At 41.3% G+C, this 20,312-nt stretch overlaps 4 protein-coding genes across 5 annotated transcripts; 2 read left to right on the forward strand and 2 right to left on the reverse strand.

Moving 5' to 3' along the window:
• Positions 1-1,029: 1,029 nt before the first annotated feature.
• On the forward strand, positions 1,030-3,307 carry LOC104434403 (cytochrome P450 CYP736A12). Its single transcript, XM_010047340.3, has 2 exons — positions 1,030-1,736; positions 2,449-3,307. Exons 1-2 carry the CDS (start codon positions 1,038-1,040, stop codon positions 3,274-3,276), a joined length of 1,527 nt encoding a protein of 508 aa, XP_010045642.1. The 5' UTR covers positions 1,030-1,037; the 3' UTR covers positions 3,277-3,307.
• On the reverse strand, positions 2,232-8,844 carry LOC104421585 (aluminum-activated malate transporter 9). Of its 2 annotated transcripts, XR_721041.3 has the most exons (7): positions 7,636-8,844; positions 6,715-6,852; positions 6,328-6,597; positions 6,066-6,202; positions 5,832-5,978; positions 3,821-4,634; positions 2,232-3,416 (listed from the first exon to the last, which is right to left on the reverse strand). XR_721041.3 is itself a non-coding variant. In XM_010033582.3 (6 exons), the coding sequence occupies exons 1-6, from the start codon at positions 7,976-7,978 to the stop codon at positions 3,951-3,953; spliced, it is 1,719 nt and encodes a 572-aa protein (XP_010031884.1). In that variant the 5' UTR covers positions 7,979-8,844; the 3' UTR covers positions 3,475-3,950. The 2 variants fall into 2 exon arrangements, 1 of the variants encoding a protein (XP_010031884.1); XM_010033582.3 differs by lacking the exon at positions 2,232-3,416 and having other exon boundaries at positions 3,475-4,634.
• A 4,938-nt stretch (positions 8,845-13,782) lies between these two features.
• On the reverse strand, positions 13,783-14,914 carry LOC104421602 (heavy metal-associated isoprenylated plant protein 9). Its single transcript, XM_010033614.3, has 3 exons — positions 14,579-14,914; positions 14,387-14,468; positions 13,783-14,299 (listed from the first exon to the last, which is right to left on the reverse strand). Exons 1-3 carry the CDS (start codon positions 14,588-14,590, stop codon positions 14,064-14,066), a joined length of 330 nt encoding a protein of 109 aa, XP_010031916.2. The 5' UTR covers positions 14,591-14,914; the 3' UTR covers positions 13,783-14,063.
• Positions 14,915-17,858: 2,944 nt separating this feature from the next.
• On the forward strand, positions 17,859-18,782 carry LOC104434404 (non-specific lipid transfer protein GPI-anchored 13). Its single transcript, XM_010047341.1, has 3 exons — positions 17,859-18,231; positions 18,452-18,529; positions 18,628-18,782. The coding sequence occupies exons 1-3, from the start codon at positions 17,859-17,861 to the stop codon at positions 18,780-18,782; spliced, it is 606 nt and encodes a 201-aa protein (XP_010045643.1).
• Positions 18,783-20,312: the final 1,530 nt, after the last annotated feature.

Genomic DNA, 20,312 nt, shown 5'->3' on the forward strand with positions numbered 1-20,312 from the left:
CCGCGCTCCAGTGCAAGATCTCCCTCGGTTCCCGCGTCGACATGTGTTAAAGGCCAGTCGATCGCGACATCAAACAACCTCCGTCGTCGCTTACGCTCCAATTCAAACGACGAAAAAGACAAGATCCATCACGACATCCCCGCTCCCTCCAGTTTTTTAAACCAGAAAAATGCTCTCTCTCTCTCTCCCGCGCGCGCGCTCACCCGTTTTTATCCGAATCACCGCCCGGGGTGATCGCATCTCTGGCCGTTCTCTCTCGATTCGCATCCGTTTCGCCAATCCTTGAATACCCTTTTGCGTTTCTCCTCTTTGGGTTCTTGTTCCAGTGAATGAAGTGCAACCAAAAGATCTCTCTCGTACTTTCTGTGGTTTCCTAAGTGCTTTGTCATCGATTAAAAATTTAGATCAAAATTCAGGGACTATTTGTAACACGTGATTCACGCAATGCGATGGCGACTCATTTGTCCTCGTCTCGTTCTTACAAAGCATTTAAAAACAATGAAAAGACAGTGGCATGTGAGGTTAAGGAGTCCGTGCATGTCTTGTTTTGCGCCTCCTGCTCTCGCGACTGTCCATGTCCTGGGCGTGCATCACGTTCGTCCCGTCGCCGACTTTGCCAACTAGGTGCGACCATTCTTGTCCCCACCTTCATTCATCACTGAATTTGCTTCACCCTCGGCGCCGTCATGGGGGTTGACCCGGCTCGTGGTGTCCCCAACCACCATTCCTTCATGTCTTAGGGACACGCGGCGATGGATCATGAGTGCGACGAGAATTGGGGAAGCGATTTAGACTACAGGATGCGCGCCCTAGAAAGAGAGAGAGAGAGAGAGAGAGAGAGAGAGAGAGTGAGGGAGGGGATGTTGCACTCTTGTACCAAGGTAAAAAGTTGGGAACATGTGAAAAATTCTTGCAAGCAATGGTCAGTTCACAGGAAAATTCCTAGAAGTGTAAGAACAGTTTCTCACCTTGTTCAATTATAAATGATATGACCCTCATTCACTCTCCCTCACTTAATTCATAAAACCACAGGAAACATGGACTCTTCGGCCCTCGCCATCCTCCTGTCTCTCCTCTTCACGGCCCTCCTCGCCTTCGCCGCCTGCCTCCTCCTCCTCCCGAGTGACCGGAGCCACCGCCAGAGGCTCCCACCCGGCCCGCTGCCCCTCCCCATCATTGGCAGCCTCCACTTGCTGGGTGACCTCCCCCACCGCGGCCTCCGCTGCTTCTCAGCCCGGTACGGGCCGATCATGTCCATCCGCCTGGGCCTCGTCCCTACTGTCGTTGTCTCCTCGCCGGAGGCTGCCAGGTTGTTCCTCGGCACCCACGACGCCGTCTTTGCAAGCAGGCCCAGGAGCCCAGAGGCTGAGCTGGACTTCTACACCACCAAGGGCCTTGTCTTCACCGAGTACGGCCCGTACTGGAGGAGCGTGCGGAAACTGTGCAACACGCACCTGCTGAGCGGGGCCAGGGTCCGGAGCTTCGAGGGCGTGAGGAGGGAGGAGGCAGGTGAGCTGGTGGCCTCGCTGAGGGAGGCCGCAGCAGCATGCAAGGCGGCGGTGGACCTGAGCGCGCGAGTGGCGCGTACGATGGAGGAGATGGCTTGTAGGATGATACTGGGGAGGAGCACAGACGGCGAGCACGATCTGAAGGGGATAATTCAGGAGGCAGCGAGAGTCGCCGGAGCTTTCAACTTGGCCGATTTCGTGCCTTTTCTCAGGCCACTTGATCTTCAGGTACGTGCAGGGCTATTCTTGCCGTTCTCTTGGCTCCATCTTTAGTTCAGAAAGTTCGTCATTTCAGTTATTGAAGAAGGCACAGATCGTGCATCTCCCTGTATCATCAGACCGTTCGATTTTCCATGTCTTCTCATAGTACATTCTTCAAATACAATAATTTCACATGCGGTTCACATATGTATGTGAGCGCGTTTGATGAACATAATCAACAAAAGCGAACATCGCCATCGGAACATGGACAGTTGCAGCGTACACAGACACACATTCCAGGCGTACATTTAGAGGGAAATTCAATGCAACAAACTTCTAATCTATTAGAATAATTAAATATTGAACCATGCCTTCATCTAACAAGTTAAGTTTTTTAAACAACCGGCAGTGGTACTACAAAATCCTATATGATATCAAAGCAAGAAATCTTGAGTTCAAATCTTTCCGGACCCCATTTGCCTTCCCTAATTAATATACCATGCTTAGTACTAAGCAAAATGATCAAATTAAGCCCGAGGGAAAAAGTTGTAATAATTAAATATTAAACTACATATTCGTCTAACAGCTTGAGCTTTTAGAACAGTCGACAGTGATCATACAAAATCTTACATGATCAATGATGGAACACTCATGCTCTGCTACTAGTGATCCATCGACTTTCTGGTCTATCTTCTGTGGCAAGCTTGAGCGAGGTACTAATGAAGTTTGTTGTTCTTAGGGGTCGACACGGCGGTTCAAGGCAGTCAGAAGGTCAGTCGACAAACTCTTAGAGAAGATTATTGATGACCATGTGCGAGATGCCGCTTATTATGACAGCGAACATCAGGAGGACTTCATCGACATATTGCTTTCGATGATGAACCAACCCATAGACCCTCGTGAAGAAAAGTATATCATCGATCGAACAAATATAAAAGCCATAATACTGGACATGATTTCGGGTTCCTTCGAGACATCATCAACCTCCATCGACTGGGCATTTTCTGAACTCATGAGGAATCCGCAGGCAATGGCACGCCTTCAAGAAGAGCTGGAAACCGTTGTTGGCTTGACTAGAATGGTTGAGGAGTCAGATCTATCGAAGCTAAATTACCTGGACATGGTGGCGAAGGAGAGCATGAGACTCCATCCAGTTATACCATTACTAGTTCCCCGAGAATCCATGGAGGATGCCATCATAAACGAACGCTTCATACCAAAGAAATCGCAAATCATCGTGAACATATGGGCAATCGGGCGAGATCCAAGTGTGTGGTCGGAAAACGCCGAAGAGTTTGTACCCGAGAGATTCGCCGACAATGGTATAGACGTGAAAGGGCATCATTTCGAGCTGCTTCCTTTCGGTTCAGGACGTAGGGGGTGCCCTGGAATTCAGTTAGGCCTGATACAAGTGAAGTTTGTTCTGGCTCAATTAGCGCATTGCTTCAAGTGGGAACTACCCAAGGGCATGGTGCCGAGCGATATCGACATGAGCGAAAGGTTTGGCTTATCAGTTCCAAGAGCTAATCACTTGTTTGCAGTGCCGACCTATCGCCTGCTTGTTTAGATCCCCCGAAAAGGCCGCCTTTCGACCTGTCGGTAATACTACTTCTACAGGAAAATTGCCTAGCTTCTGTTTTCTTTTCTGTATTCTGCTTTAGTTCCAATAAGCCTATCCACGACTCAAATGTTCTATTATGATGTATCCTGCACGGATGTGAAACGAGTTAGAGATTCTGTGAGAAGCAGTACACCCGAAAACAAGGAAATAAGAACTACACTGTTGCTCAGCCAGTTCTGGAAGCAAGACAACGGGAAAATTAGAATACATAAGAAAATTGAGTATATTTCAACATCTTGATGGTCATAGGCCATTGTGATAAGTTCCCGATTCGTTTATCATTTCTTGCATTTTCGTATTAAATTTGGGTCCAGCAGAGATCGTTTCTCTAATCCAGTCACGACTAACTTTCTCCGGAGTACCCTAGTTTTGTTAACTCAGATAAACCACCATCAGACACCAGCAGTCCACTTTGATGCCGAAAGGCTTCCTCAATAGTCCAGTCTCAACCTCTAAGACCGATGACAGACAAGCCAAACACAGAAATTACCTTCTCAGGGCGCCTCGAATGTAAAACAATACCCATGCTTGATCTCGCAGTTAACAGATTTGTATCTCCATTTTGGCTCTGGAAGCAATTCAGAGGTTCATCCTTCTGTGTTATGAGCAACATCCAATTATCAACACTTGATACATCTCCGCAATCTGCCAAATATCCCTACAGGCTCTGCTACTGCGGATGGCTCAACCGGTTCCTTGAAATTTGCCTTTTCACTTAATTCTTCAAAAGCTTCCACAAGATATTGTAACCTTGCAACAAACTCAATGAGGAGCGACGTGAAAGTTGCTAGAGACAAAGCACTTGCGCTTTCATATGTTTTTGATTCTTCAACAACAGAATCAGTTCTCAGCGAGATTCCGGCAGGCCATGATATCTGTTTCATCATCGCACCATCTGCGGGAATAACTACCGGAACTGGGGCTTTCAACCCCGTGTTTGGCTTCGCGGAGTCCAGACTTCTTGTTGCAGAAAACAGCCTGAGATCTAGTACAGTTTCACTATGTGACTTATGCTGTAAAACCTTATTCTCGTCATCATCAAAGTTAAGAAGATCTTGAGGCTCTGCCCAGTCTTTTGCTCGGTTTCCAATTTCCCAGTTCTCTGAGTTGACTAAAAGGTACGACCTCCGGTCAACTTTGTTCTGCAACTCTTCTGCAGCCTCGTGCACTTCAGAGAGTATTTCTACAGGCCCTAATTTTTCCATCTTCTTTACCTTATTCCCAAGTTCGCGTAGTACCTTAGCACCTGCGGTACCCACCCGCTGCAGCTCATTGCGAAAGACCTCTCTTTTCTCAGCTGGCGCCTGCAAATAGAAGATAGACATGCAGACAATCAAGGCAAGCAAAGTCACCCAGCTTTTGACAGACAAAGAAGTCAGTAACATCTACTCCAATATCTTAACAATTGTAATAACGAATTTATTGAACTATCTGAGCCTAGGCATCGATCTCACATGTCTACTTGTCTTAATCTGCTTCATAAAAATGAGACATCAGCGCATGACAATAGTCCGACACCTCTGATAAAAATGCTCAATCCTTTAGCAAGGTCTTATATTCATTAATGCTTATATATTAATAAGAGAAAAAACTAAATTACATACAGCCTCTCCAAAGTATCTTTTAAAAGTTAGTCAACTGGTTGCATCTAAAACTTCAGGGCCTCTGTTCAGCATAGTTGAATATGAGCACCACTTTTTTCCTCATAGTATGTTAATCAACAATCGTGCTCAATCAAACCCACGGTTTATGCCATTTTGTTGAATCGGTAGCATTCCATGTCAATACCATTCATTCATCAGGAGTAGCAACTTATGGCACAGAAAATTAGAACCCAAAAGACCTAACATCATGACTGATCATGGGTAATTCAAAGACCTAAACACACACATGTGGTGGACGCATATGGGTGTGCGCAAATAAGCCTTGCATGCAGATGCCACCCAACCACACAGGCAGGTGAGACAAACAACACAGTTCATAACAACAAAAGGTCATATGCAGCGTTGTCGATAAGACAAAGAAGCTCTGCATCTACACATCTACACCAGCCACAACTTCAGAAGTACCTTTCAAAGACTTCGGTGGTACTTAAGAAACAATGGTATAGCATCCCTCATTCTTCTATAACCTCATTCTTCTATAAGTGAAAAGATAAAACACAAGATTTCATTCGAGTAAAATAAAAGAAGTGATAAATGACATGCTTCCCCCACCATGTGACGGCTAGAACTAAAAGAATAGGGGCTTTAAACTAAATTCCTGCAGAGATTGTCAGTGCAAAATCTCTGCTGGAAAAATATGGAAATAGAAATGAGGGATTTCTCCTACAATGAAAATGGGCATAGGTAGACTTGATATTGAATGAAAGAACTAATATATTTTTATTTGTTAAGGACATGCAGAAAGCAGAGTATCTAAAGAACAATATATGAAAAGCTTCTGATGGTACATTAGGCAGGAATAGCCATTGAGATGAACTTAACAACACAGAGCCATACCTGGATTTCAGCAAGTATGCATCCATGCAACGCCATGACCATGAATGCACAATGCCTCAGTGCACCGCTTACTTTAACATAGTTCTTCCAGGGATACCTAAATGCTCTGTATGGACCATGAGGTGGCTCCCAGATGGCAAAACCCAACTTCTCGCATAACAGAATGGGAAATGGGAAGAATAAGAAAACAAGACCAACTAATATTTCAAATAAAGCAGATGAGCAGAAAATTACCAGAGCATCTTCTTTGCTGGTGGATTCTACAGCTGCTCTATAACCATTATAGAGTGGATCATCAGAGGCCTGATAAGTAAGAATTTTCGAGGGAACCCTTTCATATTCAATACAATTGAGGTACCCATTAACACAACCTAATGAGAAGCAAAATTAGAAAAAGTGAACAGGAGGGATGAAAAGCAAAATAGAATAGACAAAATAACTAATCAGATAGTTTTTAGAAATCTTTAGAAAACAGAATTATAAACCTAGGGCGAACCTTCCAAAGATGTTGCAACCCCCATGAAGTTCTTAACCACTAACTTATGCAAGTCCTCGCCAGCCCAGATGGGAAAAATGCAAACATTTACTGCCAGGCCAACACCAGCACCTAGTGCAATGAGGAAGAAGCGGGAAACAGCTGTATGGATAAATTCCCTTGTCCTATATCCGGATACCATTACAAGAGAATATGTCAGCAAGAAAACTCTAAACCCGTATTCGTAAGGCTTCATTGTTGGGTACAGTTTTGCATAAGTTGCAATAGATCCTATCAATAAGAGCAATTAAACAGACGTTAAAAGTCTAGCTGTAACGACAGAAAAAGAACAGAGCAGAACTTCTCAGAGATACACCACATTTTATGTTATTAACCAGATGGACTGACCTATAAAGAATATACTGAGGATAATAACAAGTTCTTCCCAATCTCCAGCCATCTGAGACAACTCTGCCATGCCTAGAGCAAGCCCTCCTGCAGATAATGTCCCTATTCCCCGGTTTAATCCCTTGCTAAGAGTAGCACCTGACAAAGATAGCATCAAAACAAGAAAATGAGGAAACTCGGCTTTACAATTGAAAAGAAGTTCCAACATAATTCAAATGCACTTAAGTAGCCCTTTCGTTGTGGTAAAGCGATCAACCGTCTTCCTATTAGCATTCGTAGACACACAAATTGTATCCTCTAAATGCACCACATCTAAGTAGGAAATACAGTGAAGGAGCCAACAGAGATCTGAAAAGAAGTAATCTTTTTGTTCACATATAAGCCCATATGTGGGCACACATCCAACAAAGTAGTTAAAACACCTGATGTTAACCTCCGAAGGCACACCCTATAACAAGATCCTAGTCGACAATGATGGGGAGACTAACCAAAAAAAGGACAACTCGGGGTATAAAACAGGTGCATAACTCTTCACTCTTGCCATACTGCTTTTGCTCAATGGACACTAACACTATAAATATATAACTAGCCTACATGGTTTTTCCAAATGTAGACTAGTACTAGTAATTTGCATATCAGTCCGTCACCATTCATCTTTCAGGAAGGGGAAACAAATACAACAAGTAATAACCTTCAGAACCCACAAAGTGCACCCAGCACTATCATAAGAATGATGCCAAACGCAACACAAACGGTAAGAAAATGCACTCCGCAAAGGCATAACAAACAATGTATTGGACTGTCACTTTATCTATCGGAAATGTAAAATATTGTACCATATCCAGTAAAAGGACGTATCAAGCGACTCAAGCGCATGGAAAAAATCAACAGCCACAAAGAACGAAGAACGCGCAGAACTACCTATGCTGAACTCGAACACGGTGATGACCGTGAGAAGCGCCCAAACAGAGTATCGGCTCGTATCCTTGAAGTTGAAGGGCGCTTTCCAGAATATCAACAGCGAGACGAGCGTCAGAGCCAGCCCCATCTTCGCCGAGAACACGATCTTCCTCGGATCGGACTTGCCCATGTTATACGCCTTGGAGGCCACCCGCTCCAAGTTCTTCCACCACCTCGCGACCGCCTCGCGGGCGCGGCGGTACGAGCAGCAGGAGCCGCTCCGGTCGTTGGTCGTCCCTATGTAGGAGAGACCCAGCTCCGAGTAGCCCCTGGTCGAGATCAGCCGCTCTTTCAGCGACCCCATCTTCCCAGACACGGCTACCCAACAGAGGACTCGACTCTGTATTCAAGATGGGTGGCACTTCATTCACTGGAACAAGAACCCAACGAGAAGAAACGAAAAGGGTATTCAAGGATTGGCGCAACGAACGAATCGAGAGAGAACGGCCAGAGACGCGATCACCCCGAGCAGTGTGCGAGAGAGAAAGAGAGCTCTTTTGGTTGCACTTCATTCGCTGGAACAAGAACCCAAAGAGGAGAAACGCAAAAGGGTATTCAAGGATTGGCCAAACGAATGCAAATCGAGAGAGAACGGCCAGAGACACAATCGCCCGGGCAGTGATTCAGACAAAACGGGTGTGCGCGTGCGAGAGAGAGAGAAAGAGAGAGCTCTTTTGGTTGCCTTTCATTCACTGGAACAAGAACCCAAAGAGGAGAACCGCAAAAGGGTATTCAAGGATTGGCCAAACGAATGCAAATCGAGAGAGAACGGCCAGAGACCCGATCGCCCCGGCAGTGATTCGGACAAAACGGGTGCGTGCCCGCGAGAGAGAGAGAGAGAGAGAGAGAGTTCCTTTGGTTGCACTTCATTCACAGGAACAAGATCCCAAAGAGGAGAACCGCAAAAGGGCACTCCAGGATTAGCAAAACGGATGCGGACCGAGAGAGAACGGCCACGCATGCTATCACCCCGGGCGGTGATTCCGATACAAGTGGGCGAGGCAAGAGAGAGAGAGAAAGAGAGCTCTTTTCTGGTTTAAATTATCGCAGGAAAGATCTGGTGGGGGTGGGGGGATGTCGGCATGGATTTTGTCTCTTTCAACGTTAAAGTGGAGCGTAAGCGACGACGGAGGTGGTTTGATTATCGCAATCGAGTGGCCTCTGACTCTCCTCAACTCGTGAATCGAGGTAGATCTTGCCCTAAAGTGCCGCGAAGAGAGCGACAGAGACAGACGAGATCGCGTTTTCAATGGCTTCCCGTCGTTTTAGTCCGCAAAACGTAAACCAAGGGAAATAGCAAAACGGGTCGTCGTTTTTTGTGTTCTGAACCAAACGCCAAGTTTTTCTCGTGATTTGTTGGCTAGTCTGGATTCAGCAAACGAATTACATGTAACTTACCCGCTAATGTTCTGTAATTCTCCACCTTTTTGTGTAAATGCTCGATGGTTTCAATCGTCTAGGATCTTTTGAGTGTTTGCACCTAAAAATGACCGGTTTTGGTCATTATAACGAAGTAATGGACTTCGATGATTAGAGTAGAAGATAAGCAGAGGTCATCAATAAAAAAACCAACAATCACAACTTGATGAGCGTCAATATTTTCAAATATTTAAACTCTTTTAGATAAATGACGACAATTTGAAAAGTATCGACAACCAAATAAGTTATTGCATCAAATGTGAGTTATATGAGATGAAGTCATCGACATTGATATTGACGTGTGCAAAGAGAGATAGAGGCAGATGAGATTGTGTTTTTCGATGGCTTCCCGTCGTTTTTGTCCGCAAAATGTAACCAAGGGAAATGGCAAAACGGGTCGTCGTTTTTTGTGTTCCGAACCAAACGCCAAGTTTTTCTCGTGATTTGCTGGCTAGTCTGGATTCAGCAAACGAATTACGTGTAACTTACCCGCTAATGTTCTGTATTTCTCCACTTTTTTTGTGTATGCCCGATGGTTTTGATCGTCTAGGATCTTTTGAGTGTTTGCACCTAAAAATGACCGGTTTTGGTCATTACAATGAAGTAATGGACTTAGATGATTAGAGTAGAAGATAAGCAGAGGTCATCAATAAAAACCAACAATCACAACTTGATGAGCGTCAAAAATTTCAAATATTTAAACTCTTTTAGATAAACGACAACAACTTGAAGAGTATTGACAACCAAAGAAGTTATTGCATCAAACGTGAGTTGTATGAGATGAAGTCACCGACATTGATAATAATGTATAACTACCTAGTGGCTAATATATTTGGATATTTGGGCTTCTTGTGGATAAGAGTTTCTATAACTTGTTATAACCATAAATACAATGAAGAAGTTACTTATATGAAGATGAGAAGTCATGGCAATGTGAAGATATGGAATCGAAAGCTCCGCAGATATGAGAGCATTGTTAAAACAACTAAAGAACTACTTATAGGCGGCTATGATGCAAACACTATAAAATATTACACAAGCAAATAAACATGTTATTTTTTAATTCCTGCACAATAGTTCTAGTTTTCAAACTCGCGTCTCGATTAAATTCCAATAAGTTTCTTAGCTATAGTTTTCTTATTCGCATCGTCAATTAAATTCTAGCATGCATCTTTGTTGCATCTTGAGTCCCCCGTTGTCAATTAAAATCTAGCTTTTCATCTTTACGTCAATAGACTTTGTTGTTGATTAAATTCAAGCATAATTTGAGGACATTTGGTTCCATCTGAAGTGATTATATTATCAGGTTTTGTCATCAATGAAATTCCAGTTTGTGTATATTTAGTTCCATTTGAAGTGAAGTTCGTAATTTTCTTGTCTACCTGTGATATTTCTTATTCGAAATCGACATAGAACCCATCTCTTCTAATAAAACTGAAGAATAACTTTCACTTAAAGATATTTGTCATGGAGTAAAACATATTTTTGGCATGTCTGGTAAGACTGGTGTGATCAATATGAGGAAGTACAATGCCAAAAACAAGAAATGATCCAGAGTATGATCATGCTACGGGCAACATGATAGTCAAGAGTCATCATATACTGACCTAGTCTAAGACCTCAATTGCTCCAACAACATAGCCAAGCCAAAAGGATAACGTTGAAATCCCTACACTTTACGGAGAATCAAATGAGGGACTTAGCACCAAACCTCACTTTGGTTGCTACCATGAAGAGGTTGTTCAAGAAACGACATAATAAGATGGCAAGACACATTTCCAATGTGATCAAGACAACGGTTGTCGATGTGATGAATGATGTCATCCAGGCTTGGGACATTCAATTAGTCCATACCAATGTAACCTAACACAATGGAATTTGGGTTTGTTCCTCCAACTTTGAATCAATTGAATGGTGGAAATAATTTAGGTTAAGCGATCCCACCACTGGTAAAAATTTTAAAAATCCTATCTACCCTAAACCTAAGAAACAGGAAGATCAAGTCTATCGATTTATCTACCTTTAACCCAGGGGCAGGAAGGGGCCAACTTGCGAATCATGAACAAGTAGCTAAACTGGTATTAAAATAATTATGTGCTGATAGAGGAATGGTCATGCCAATATATAGGAAGTCACATCCTAATTTGGTTGACATTCAAAACTCCCAAACTTTATTGTTTTCACTGGCGAAGCTGACCACTCGATTATCGAACATGTTGGGTGATTTATTACCCAATGTGGATAGGCAAGAACAAATGAATTCTTGAGACTTAGGTGTTTCTTTTGTTTTTGTTAAACTATTTTTGCTTGGTATACAAATTTATCTCCTAATTTAATCCATACTTGGGCTGAGATGGAAAGACAAATCCATTTTCGTGTTTATAGAATGATATCCAAAATATCAATTGCTAATTTAGCGAGAATTTATTAATATGATAATGAAGCAATTGATTAGTTTGTTACTCAATTCAAGAAGGTTAGTAATATATGCCTTATTTCACACTCACATAAAGAGGTTCACAAATTTGACAATTCAATATTGAACAAAAATTCAAAAGCCAAAAAATTTCTCGATTTATTTCAATCGGCAACGAGAGTATCTAAGTATAGCAATTACTTAAGGACAAACATAGAGGGCCACATGAAAGACTTTACACAAACTGTGCCTCTTATGAAAAATATGAGCAATATGATCAATCTGACTACAATAAAATTCAACAAGAAGATGTCAAATTTGTCGATGAAAACGGTGCATATGATGACTTTTGATTATCTAATTTAAAAGAATTGAATTATTGATGAATCATTATGATTAATTTTGGTCATTATGGACAAGTAATAGACTTAGTTGATGAGAGCAGTATTTGGTGAAGATAAAGTCTTCAATAACAAACAATAGTAACCACCGGCCGCGGTGGCTCCGCTGGATAAGGCCCTGCTGATCTTCAACCCAGAGGTGAAGGGTTCAAAATCCAAGGAGGCGCTAGGTGTATTAAGTGTGACTCAGGGGTGGTGGGTCCTCTTGCTTAAGTGTCACTGGGATTTACGGCGCGACTGTCGGCGGCAAGCCGGTTCCTCCAGCACCAACAAAAAAAAACAAAAAACAAAAAAAAAATAGTCGACAATTTGATGAGTAACAATATTTTTAGATGTTTAAGCTCTTTTAAATAAATTTCGACAATTTAAAGAGCATCGACAACCAAAGAAATTATCACAACAAATGTCTGTAATCTAAAATGAAGTCATCAACCTCAACATTAACACGTAGCAATATCTTCGGATATCTGAGCTTCTGATGGATAAGTATCACTATAGCTTCTTGTAACCACAGATTGATTAGGAACGTATTCATCTAAAGATAAGAAGTTGTGGCGACGTAAAGATATAAAACTAAAAGCTCCAAAGATGTGGAGGCATGGCTAAAGCCGCTGAAGAACTTCTTATAAGCAATTATGTTGTAAACTCTATAAATTCTAGTATTCATGTACCATAGAAACCCCGCAAGCAAACAAACAAACATTTAATCATTCAGTTTATCTTTAAATTCTTGCACGGTAGTTTTAATTTTTAGACTCTGGTCGTCCAATAAATTAACTTTAGTTTCCTGATTCGCTTGTTGATTAAATTTTTATTCGAGGTGCCTTGATGTTGATTATATTTTGGTGTTACATCTTTACATTCTCAAGCTTTATCGTCGATTAAATTTCGGCACAATTTGTATACGTTCGGTTCCATCTAAAGTGATTACGTTCTTAGGTTGTGTAGTTGATAAAATTCCAATATAATTGTGTACGTTTAGTTCCGTTTGAAGTGAAGTTATTGATTTTCTTGTATACCTATCTTTTGTCAGAATTTCTCCAATAACGTAATATCTTTCATTGAAAGTCGCATTGAAAGTCGTTCTTTGGTTTTTAATTTAAGGAGATAGGTTCTATTCCAACACCTGAGAGAAAATATCACAGGCACATAAGGGAACCAACAGCTTGTTTTCGAAAAAATAAAAAAATTACACAAGTACAATCGTGCCGAAATTTAATCGGCAATAAGGCCGGAAATACAACTACTACAAAATAACTTAATGAAAACAAACTGTGCCTAAGTTGAATCGACAACAAAGCTTGAGAATAAAAAATGCTACATTTGAATTTAATCGATGACATAACACCTAAGATAAAGATACATGCGAGAATTTAATCGAGACATAGATATGGAAACTACAGCTAAGAAACATGTCCGAATTTAATCGAGAATGCGAATCTAGAAACTAAAAGTGCAAAAAAGAAAAAATAATTGAAAGATAGTAAATTTGGTTAATTAGTGTGCGAGCTGCACATTAGACAATTGATGGTATTTTATAATGGTTGTGCTATAACCATTCTTGAGCGGTTCTCCAATAACTGTACCTGTGTTCTTCCATTTCATTAAGTTTTGTGCCCATATCTTCACAATGCCATGATCTTGTTCCCAAACGGTTGTCCCTTTAAAAATACGTACTTATTGCTCCATTAACCTAGTCACTTTGTTTTTTAAAAACTTCAAACTTGTAACCGCAACTCGATACCTTTTATGTGTTCAACTTTCCCTTGACTTATAGTGACAACCGATGCGCATCAATATCGATACTGATTTTGGCTATCAATGAGTCACGCGCTTGATGATACTCATTGCTTCAATCACGTGTCCACTTATATTAACGACCCAATCACCTTTTGGTACAAACAACCTATGATATTTCATGTCCAGAATCACCATAACCCATCTCCTCTAATAAATCAAGAACCAACTTTCAGTAAAATACATGTCGTCCAAGAGTTGAATTCCAGCGAAACACAGAGAAAAACATTATCTCATGAATCGTGTAGACTGGTTCTTGAATCAATGACTCAACATATGAATATATCGAACGTGCATCACACAAGCTCTACACAAGTACGAAGAACAGACATAGAGTTTGCTCTCGAGTCTTATCATTACATACGTAAAACCTGCTTTTGGTTCGGTACAGGACCCCATCTGGGAACCAAGCTTTGCGTATGTTCGCCGCCGCCTTCTTCATTTTCCTCACCATGACCGAGCTCCTGAATTTCCAGTATCTCCACTCGGCGGTTCGTCTTCTTTCTTAATGCTATGGCCATGTCCTGCGGGACGAATTTGCCGCATACGATTACTCTGCACTGCTTCTCCTCTATCAAATGGTTTTCCAGTTCTGTGATAAAGATTCCCATTGGGATCAAGTGAACATTTCTGATCTTGTATAGCTCCTCTCGAGAAGCTCAGAAAAAAAAGGGATTACCTCGGATTTGCAGAAGGGCTCTTTGAACTTTTCGGTAACAGCCGTTGCAGTCGATGTTGATCCTAAGTACCATGCAATAGAACTAGCAGAAAAGCTTTATTTTAGCGTGTGAAAATTTGAGTATAGCTCTTTGAATGCTTGATGAAAACACTAGACCAGAATAACCCAGAAAAGGAAGGGAAAAGTAGTCACCTTTCCAGTCATGGAAACCAGAGAGACGAGAGAGCGAGTGCTCGGGATCGAATTAGCGTGGCCGAGATGGCGACTATAAAATGGGGTTATAGAGAGAGGAAAGATGACAGACGTTGAAACTATTTGGCTTTGGATTCTAGAGGAATCTGATTCTGATCTCTCGTGTCGAAGAGCCAGAGAAAGGCAAACGTGCACAGGCTAGCCTAGCTCGCTCGGTCGCTCATTATTCTTGACTTCTTTGCGTTGTTTTATGCACAGCAGTGGAACAAAGCATCTCCCTCTTTCTAGTAATCCAGAAGGTACCCGTGGGAAAAACTAAGCGCAAAGGCAGGAGGCATCTCTTTGATTCGTCTCAGCTTCAGACGCAAAACTGGCGTTGGAAAAAGTTTCACCGCCGAACTTGCTTTATTAGATCAGTTCAGCGGTGAATCGTAAGCTAGATGAACCTTTTGTTTCCGTTAATATTACGGTGTTTTGTCCATGATGGGTTCTGCTCAAGAGACACCAATTGCCTATGATGGGTGTATCTTGAGAGGTACCTCTTGAAGAGGTATGAGTGATTTAAGGGAAGATAAAATAATTCTGTAGACAACAGTCTAGACAACAATAGAAAACACCCGTTCAGAAACATAATGTTCTCCCCTCTCCATCAAAGAAAATCACACAAAAGCTTCCCTTACTACTTCGATAAGATAATTGGTATTAATATTGTGGAACGAGAGTACCTTCCTTGTGATTGTATTAGGACCATCATGAAGTCTTAAATCCATTCTTTACTCACTCATGATTCAATACATATTCTTGGGTAATCCCTTTTATTGTTGTTGCGACCTCATTTTTTCGGGCGTCATTTTGTCATGCGGGCACGTACGGAGGCTAATGGCTCGACTAAGCAAGGCTTAGCTTGGGCTCTCCCAAATCCGCCAATTCTTGACTTATGGTATGAATTTTTAATCTGCTGGTCAATTTCAAATATGAGTCGCCACTAATCGATTTAAAGTTGATGAATTAGAAACCCAAGTAAAATATTGGGAAAAATACTTCACTCCAATGCCACCAGAGAAACTAGGATTAGGCACTTGATTACACTAGTTAATTATTAATGCTCTTTCAGTACCTAATCTTGTTTAAACTGTAAAGCTTTTTGGAGTTTTCAAGGATTTTTCATGCATTTGTGCATAATAAAAACCATCTTTTCAAGCTTTTCTAATTTCTTAGAAAATATAAACCATCTTTGCATTTTTTTTTTTTTTGGAAAATATAAAACGTCTTTGGATTTTTCTAATTTTTGGAAAATAAAACTATATTTTCTGATTTTTTTATTGAATTTTTTTATATTAAAATAATTATATACTATATTATATTATAAAAAGGATCTGGGTCGGACTCTCGAGTTGGAACCGACCCGGCTCGCCAGCCTTTGGCCCGGATGGGCCTGAAGTATGAGCCCAACCAGAGCCCCCTCTCTTTTTTTTTTTTTAAAAAATTCCAAGCCCACATTTGAAAGAAATAAAATAGGCCCACATCTTTTTTAGAAAGAAGAGAGAATAGGCCCACAACTTTGCAAAGCCCACCCGTGTCTAGCCCAAATCGGTCGGAACTTTTTATATAATTCTATTTATCTGAAATAAGGTAAGAGAAAGGAAAATAAAACTTAATGAATGCAAATAAGAACTAACACCTAAGTGACGCGAAAATCATTTTTGTTAGGGCCAAATTGGTCCCTAATTTTCTTAACCAATTTAATTCAAAATACCTAATCAAAATTTAGATGTCAACAATTGTATATCAAAAAGGTTAGTCTTTCCTTCCCTAACTTTTTTTCCACCAGTTTCCTTGTTAATTTTCATGAACAGCTTAAATAGCTTTCTCCTTTCAATTTTCCGTCCTTTTTCATACAAAAGCCTTCACTCAATTCATACAAATTTAAGGAGTGCCAAACACCCCCAAGTGCCAAAGCTTGGCATGGGGGACAATTAAGTTGCAAAAGTTCAAAAAAATACACTTCAGTACTAAAATCAGAAAAGTACTAACGGTAAGAAATTCCAATCAAAATGCTAACATGGCATTTTTACAACGAAATGAGTACAAAATTATATTGTTTTGCACAACGATATTGCTAGACAAGCCAAAATCAACTCATTTTGCCTTGAATTTGAATTTTAATATAAATCAAATCAAATTAAATTAAATTAAATTAAAATTTAAGTAAAAAATCAATTTTTAAAACGGATTGTAGCACTTGTTTGGCAAGGCCTATGCAAGCCCTCATTGCCTGTTGCCCCACCGTCATTGGGAAGGGCCAGCAACAGTCGGGAAGGGGCAACCAAGGTCATTGGGCCTTGCCAGGGTCGACGACCCTAGTTGACCAGCAGTGAAGGCTTGCAAACTTTCGCCGTGGGGCAAGGGTAGCTTGCAACAACCCTTGGTCCAATTAGGCGAGGGCTGGCAACCCTGGTTGAATTTGGGGGAGGGCTGTGACCCTCGCCCTTGATCGAGGCGAGGGCTTGTAAGCCCTCGAACGCGTTTTGCAATCCTTTTTCTTTAATTTAATTTTAAATTAAATTTAATTAAAATTTAAATTAGAGGCAAAACAACGTCATTTTGTCTTTTCTTTGCTTGACTCGGCTTTCGACAAGTCGTGTAGATAACTTATATTATTAAAAATAAGTCACGTCGAATTTCTGGCACCATTTGCCAAAGTTGGCATATAAATGTTCTATTTTTCGAAGAAAATGACACTTAATTATGCTTTTCGAGACTTTTGGCACTTGTGTTGCACTTTTGCCCAATTTTAAGTGGAAAACACTTCTGATCGCAAATATCATATTGAACTATGAGAAGAATCATCGATCCATCATCATGGAAAGGTGCATGGATATCCCAAAGACCTCACGCGAATTGTCAGCTCTACCTAGCCGACCTTCGCCAAAGGAACATGCTTTCCATCCGTGCTTCATGAAATGCTTCTTTCTCTTTATGTATACAGAGGCCTTTGTCCAATTCCAGCGATCTCGAGTGATGCGACTTGAAGCATCGCAACCTCGAGACAGATTATGGACCCGCCATAAGGTGATGACAGAACTGAAAGTTCATTCCCGTAATGTGACTGCACAGCCCAGAAATGGAGCAAGAAAAGTGTGCCTGGACTATGGAGACAGGAATAACATCAAACATGCATGAAGACGTGCTCACACTCTTGCCATGCACTTGATCTATTAAGCCTCCTCTGTCACAACCCAATTCAGCTGCACGATACCAAGAGTTCAGAACACAAACCATGACTTCTCTTCACTCCCTTCCGCCCTTTGTCCCCTTCAACCTCCTGCTCCTCCACCTCTCCTTCTTGCCCCTTCTCCTCGCTTCGACCCCCGCTGCCCTCTCGCAAGACCCCGCCTCCTCGAGCCCCACCATAGCCTCATGCCAGCCTCGGCTCCTGTCGCTGGCCCCCTGCGCTCCATTTGTGCAGGGCACGGCGCGGTTGCCATCCGGACCGTGCTGCAACAACCTCAACCAGATCTACACCCAGCAGCCACAGTGCCTATGCCTCGTGCTCAACGACACGTCCCTCGTTCCTCTGCCTATTAACGGCACACTGGTTCTTGAACTTCCCCGGCTCTGCATCCTCCCAGCTGATGTCTCTTCTTGTTCAGGTACAATGAAACAATCAAGGGAACCAAAAAGGATAAAAGGGATTAAACCCTTCAAAACCTAACATTTTCACAAAATATTCCGGCTTCGGATGAGCCTTTTCTTTCATTTCACGGGGTCGACGTAGACCTTAGTTCACTCAATGATTTTTGTTGTGCCTATATATGTTGTCTGATTCAAATGTTCAATGTTGTCATATGGTTTTGTCTCTTGGAGGCCTAGGAGTGCCTGCATCTCCAAGCACACCAGCTCCACGGGTCTCTGCAGGAGCGAGAAGGCCCAACAACAACACGGTTCCTGGTATGCCACTAACATATGAACGAACACAAAACTTTTCTGCTGCTTCTTTTATACTCAATTTGAATTCTGATTCTCATGTAACTTTCTCTAAATCCCAGCTTCTCCGGTGGCCGTGGAGGTGGCACCGAGACCGACCATCATCAGATCCGGCCCTGGCCTGAGCAGCGGCGCAACGGTGGATCGGGAAGGCCAACCCACGTTTCTTGCGGCGGCTGTGGTCCCGTTGTTGTTGTTAGCACAGGCATTTTATTGAGGATTTGAGCTTACAAAATTAGGTATTAGGCGTGCTTATGAGATTATTCGCTTTTCGCGTTTATATTTCCGATTTCTCTCCATAAAACATAGATAAAAGGATGCATTGCCAGAATATATTAAGGACAGTCATAATCGTTTGATAAATCATTATTGGTCAACAGTCTTCGTCGGAAAATTTTGGGTCAAAGGCCCAAATGAAAGTCCACAGGCCCATTGAGACTGGCCCACTTGTTTGGTGCCTACACTTATATTCTTGCCTTCTTCTTTATGGATTCAAAAAACTCAACCCTGACTCCATAAAAAAACAAAAGGCCTTAAAAAAGATCAATCTTTTCTCATTAAATTATTTGGAAAAAAAATTAAGAATTGTATTTTCAGAACTATTTCCAAAGAAATAGAGAGCATGGAATTCGAGAGACGAGATCTAGGTCAAAGTATTATATTGGGTTAGATTCAAGAGTCAATTCAAAGTCAATGAAAAGTTTTACCAACATTTTCATGCCCCAAAAGAAAAAAAAAAAGGGACCGGGTCATTTCGGGCCATAAAAAGGTTATTCGAGAGGTCTAACCAATCGATTAGTTTTAATTGAACTGACGAGCTTACTAATTTAATTTGACTTCGGAACCCAAGACCAAGTCACATGCTTTAGTTAAGCATACTGTAGCAAGTGTCTTCTTTACCACGCCCAAGCAATTAGGTCAAGGAAAGGCCAAAATATAATTTTTATCTTTCTATTTTTAACTTGTGAGTGACGTGCATGGAAAGTACTTTTTGTTTATAATAAATATAAAAATTGCAAAAATCTGACTAACTCGATTTTGTCCTATATGTTGGTGGGCGAATGCTAATAGTTGTACGCAACAAAATGATGTGTCCGTTTTGTCAACCTCGTCCCTTTTATGAAGAGAACGAATCCTTTTATAGAGGGATCCGAGAAAAAGATTCGGTCCCAGTCTCCCGCAAGAATAATTTGGAAGATCCAAAGCAAAATATAATAGTATTTATCAATGACGATATAATAGGGCAAGTCAACAATAGAAATGAATTCGATATCTTTTTTCAAATGAACCAAAACTTTTAGACTACGTTTGGTCTTCGGGATAATAATTTCACGTCGGCAAGCTATTCTAATTTCTATAGGCATTTGAGAGCACGTATAGAGAGTCACATGGCAAAAACCCACCTATAAATCGATGCTTTTAAATTCCCATTCGGTAATAATTATGACCCGTTAGCTAAATACTGCATCCGTCCTGTTATTCCATGCATTAGTTTTCATACTTTAAGACTTTGTCTGCAGGTGGCCATGTAGAAATGAAGTGATGATTAAGACCAAAGGACTTTTTTTTTTTTATCTATTTCACATTTAAATGTTTTGTATTGCCATGATTGTACAATATGAGGATGGCTGCTTCTAATTTAATTAGCTGCTGGATAAAAATAATAAAAATATCCCAAAATGTTATTTGAAACTCTTCGGAATTTTCATGATACGACAAAACATATACCCATTATGCACGTTACAAC

This window comes from Eucalyptus grandis, chromosome 2 (genome assembly GCF_016545825.1).
Source record: "Eucalyptus grandis isolate ANBG69807.140 chromosome 2, ASM1654582v1, whole genome shotgun sequence".
Classification (NCBI taxonomy): Eukaryota; Viridiplantae; Streptophyta; class Magnoliopsida; order Myrtales; family Myrtaceae; genus Eucalyptus; species Eucalyptus grandis.

What these genes read in the sequence shown, in the direction of transcription:
- LOC104434403 (XM_010047340.3), top strand. Translation starts at nt 1,038, where the DNA reads ATGGACTCTTCGGCCCTCGCCATCCTCCTGTCTCTCCTCTTCACGGCC. An exon ending in TCAGGCCACTTGATCTTCAG is followed by an intron (nt 1,737 to 2,448) that starts GTACGTGCAGGG and finishes TGTTGTTCTTAG; the next exon opens with GGGTCGACACGGCGGTTCAA.
- LOC104421585 (XM_010033582.3), bottom strand. Translation starts at nt 7,978, where the DNA reads ATGGGGTCGCTGAAAGAGCGGCTGATCTCGACCAGGGGCTACTCGGAG. An exon ending in CCAGCAAAGAAGATGCTCTG is followed by an intron (nt 5,979 to 6,065) that starts GTAATTTTCTGC and finishes TTATGCGAGAAG; the next exon opens with TTGGGTTTTGCCATCTGGGA. An exon ending in GCATACTTGCTGAAATCCAG is followed by an intron (nt 4,635 to 5,831) that starts GTATGGCTCTGT and finishes TTCTATTTGCAG; the next exon opens with GCGCCAGCTGAGAAAAGAGA.
- LOC104421602 (XM_010033614.3), bottom strand. An exon ending in AGCCCTTCTGCAAATCCGAG is followed by an intron (nt 14,300 to 14,386) that starts GTAATCCCTTTT and finishes TCTTTATCACAG; the next exon opens with AACTGGAAAACCATTTGATA.
- LOC104434404 (XM_010047341.1), top strand. Translation starts at nt 17,859, where the DNA reads ATGACTTCTCTTCACTCCCTTCCGCCCTTTGTCCCCTTCAACCTCCTG. An exon ending in TGATGTCTCTTCTTGTTCAG is followed by an intron (nt 18,232 to 18,451) that starts GTACAATGAAAC and finishes TTGGAGGCCTAG; the next exon opens with GAGTGCCTGCATCTCCAAGC. An exon ending in CAACAACAACACGGTTCCTG is followed by an intron (nt 18,530 to 18,627) that starts GTATGCCACTAA and finishes TCTAAATCCCAG; the next exon opens with CTTCTCCGGTGGCCGTGGAG.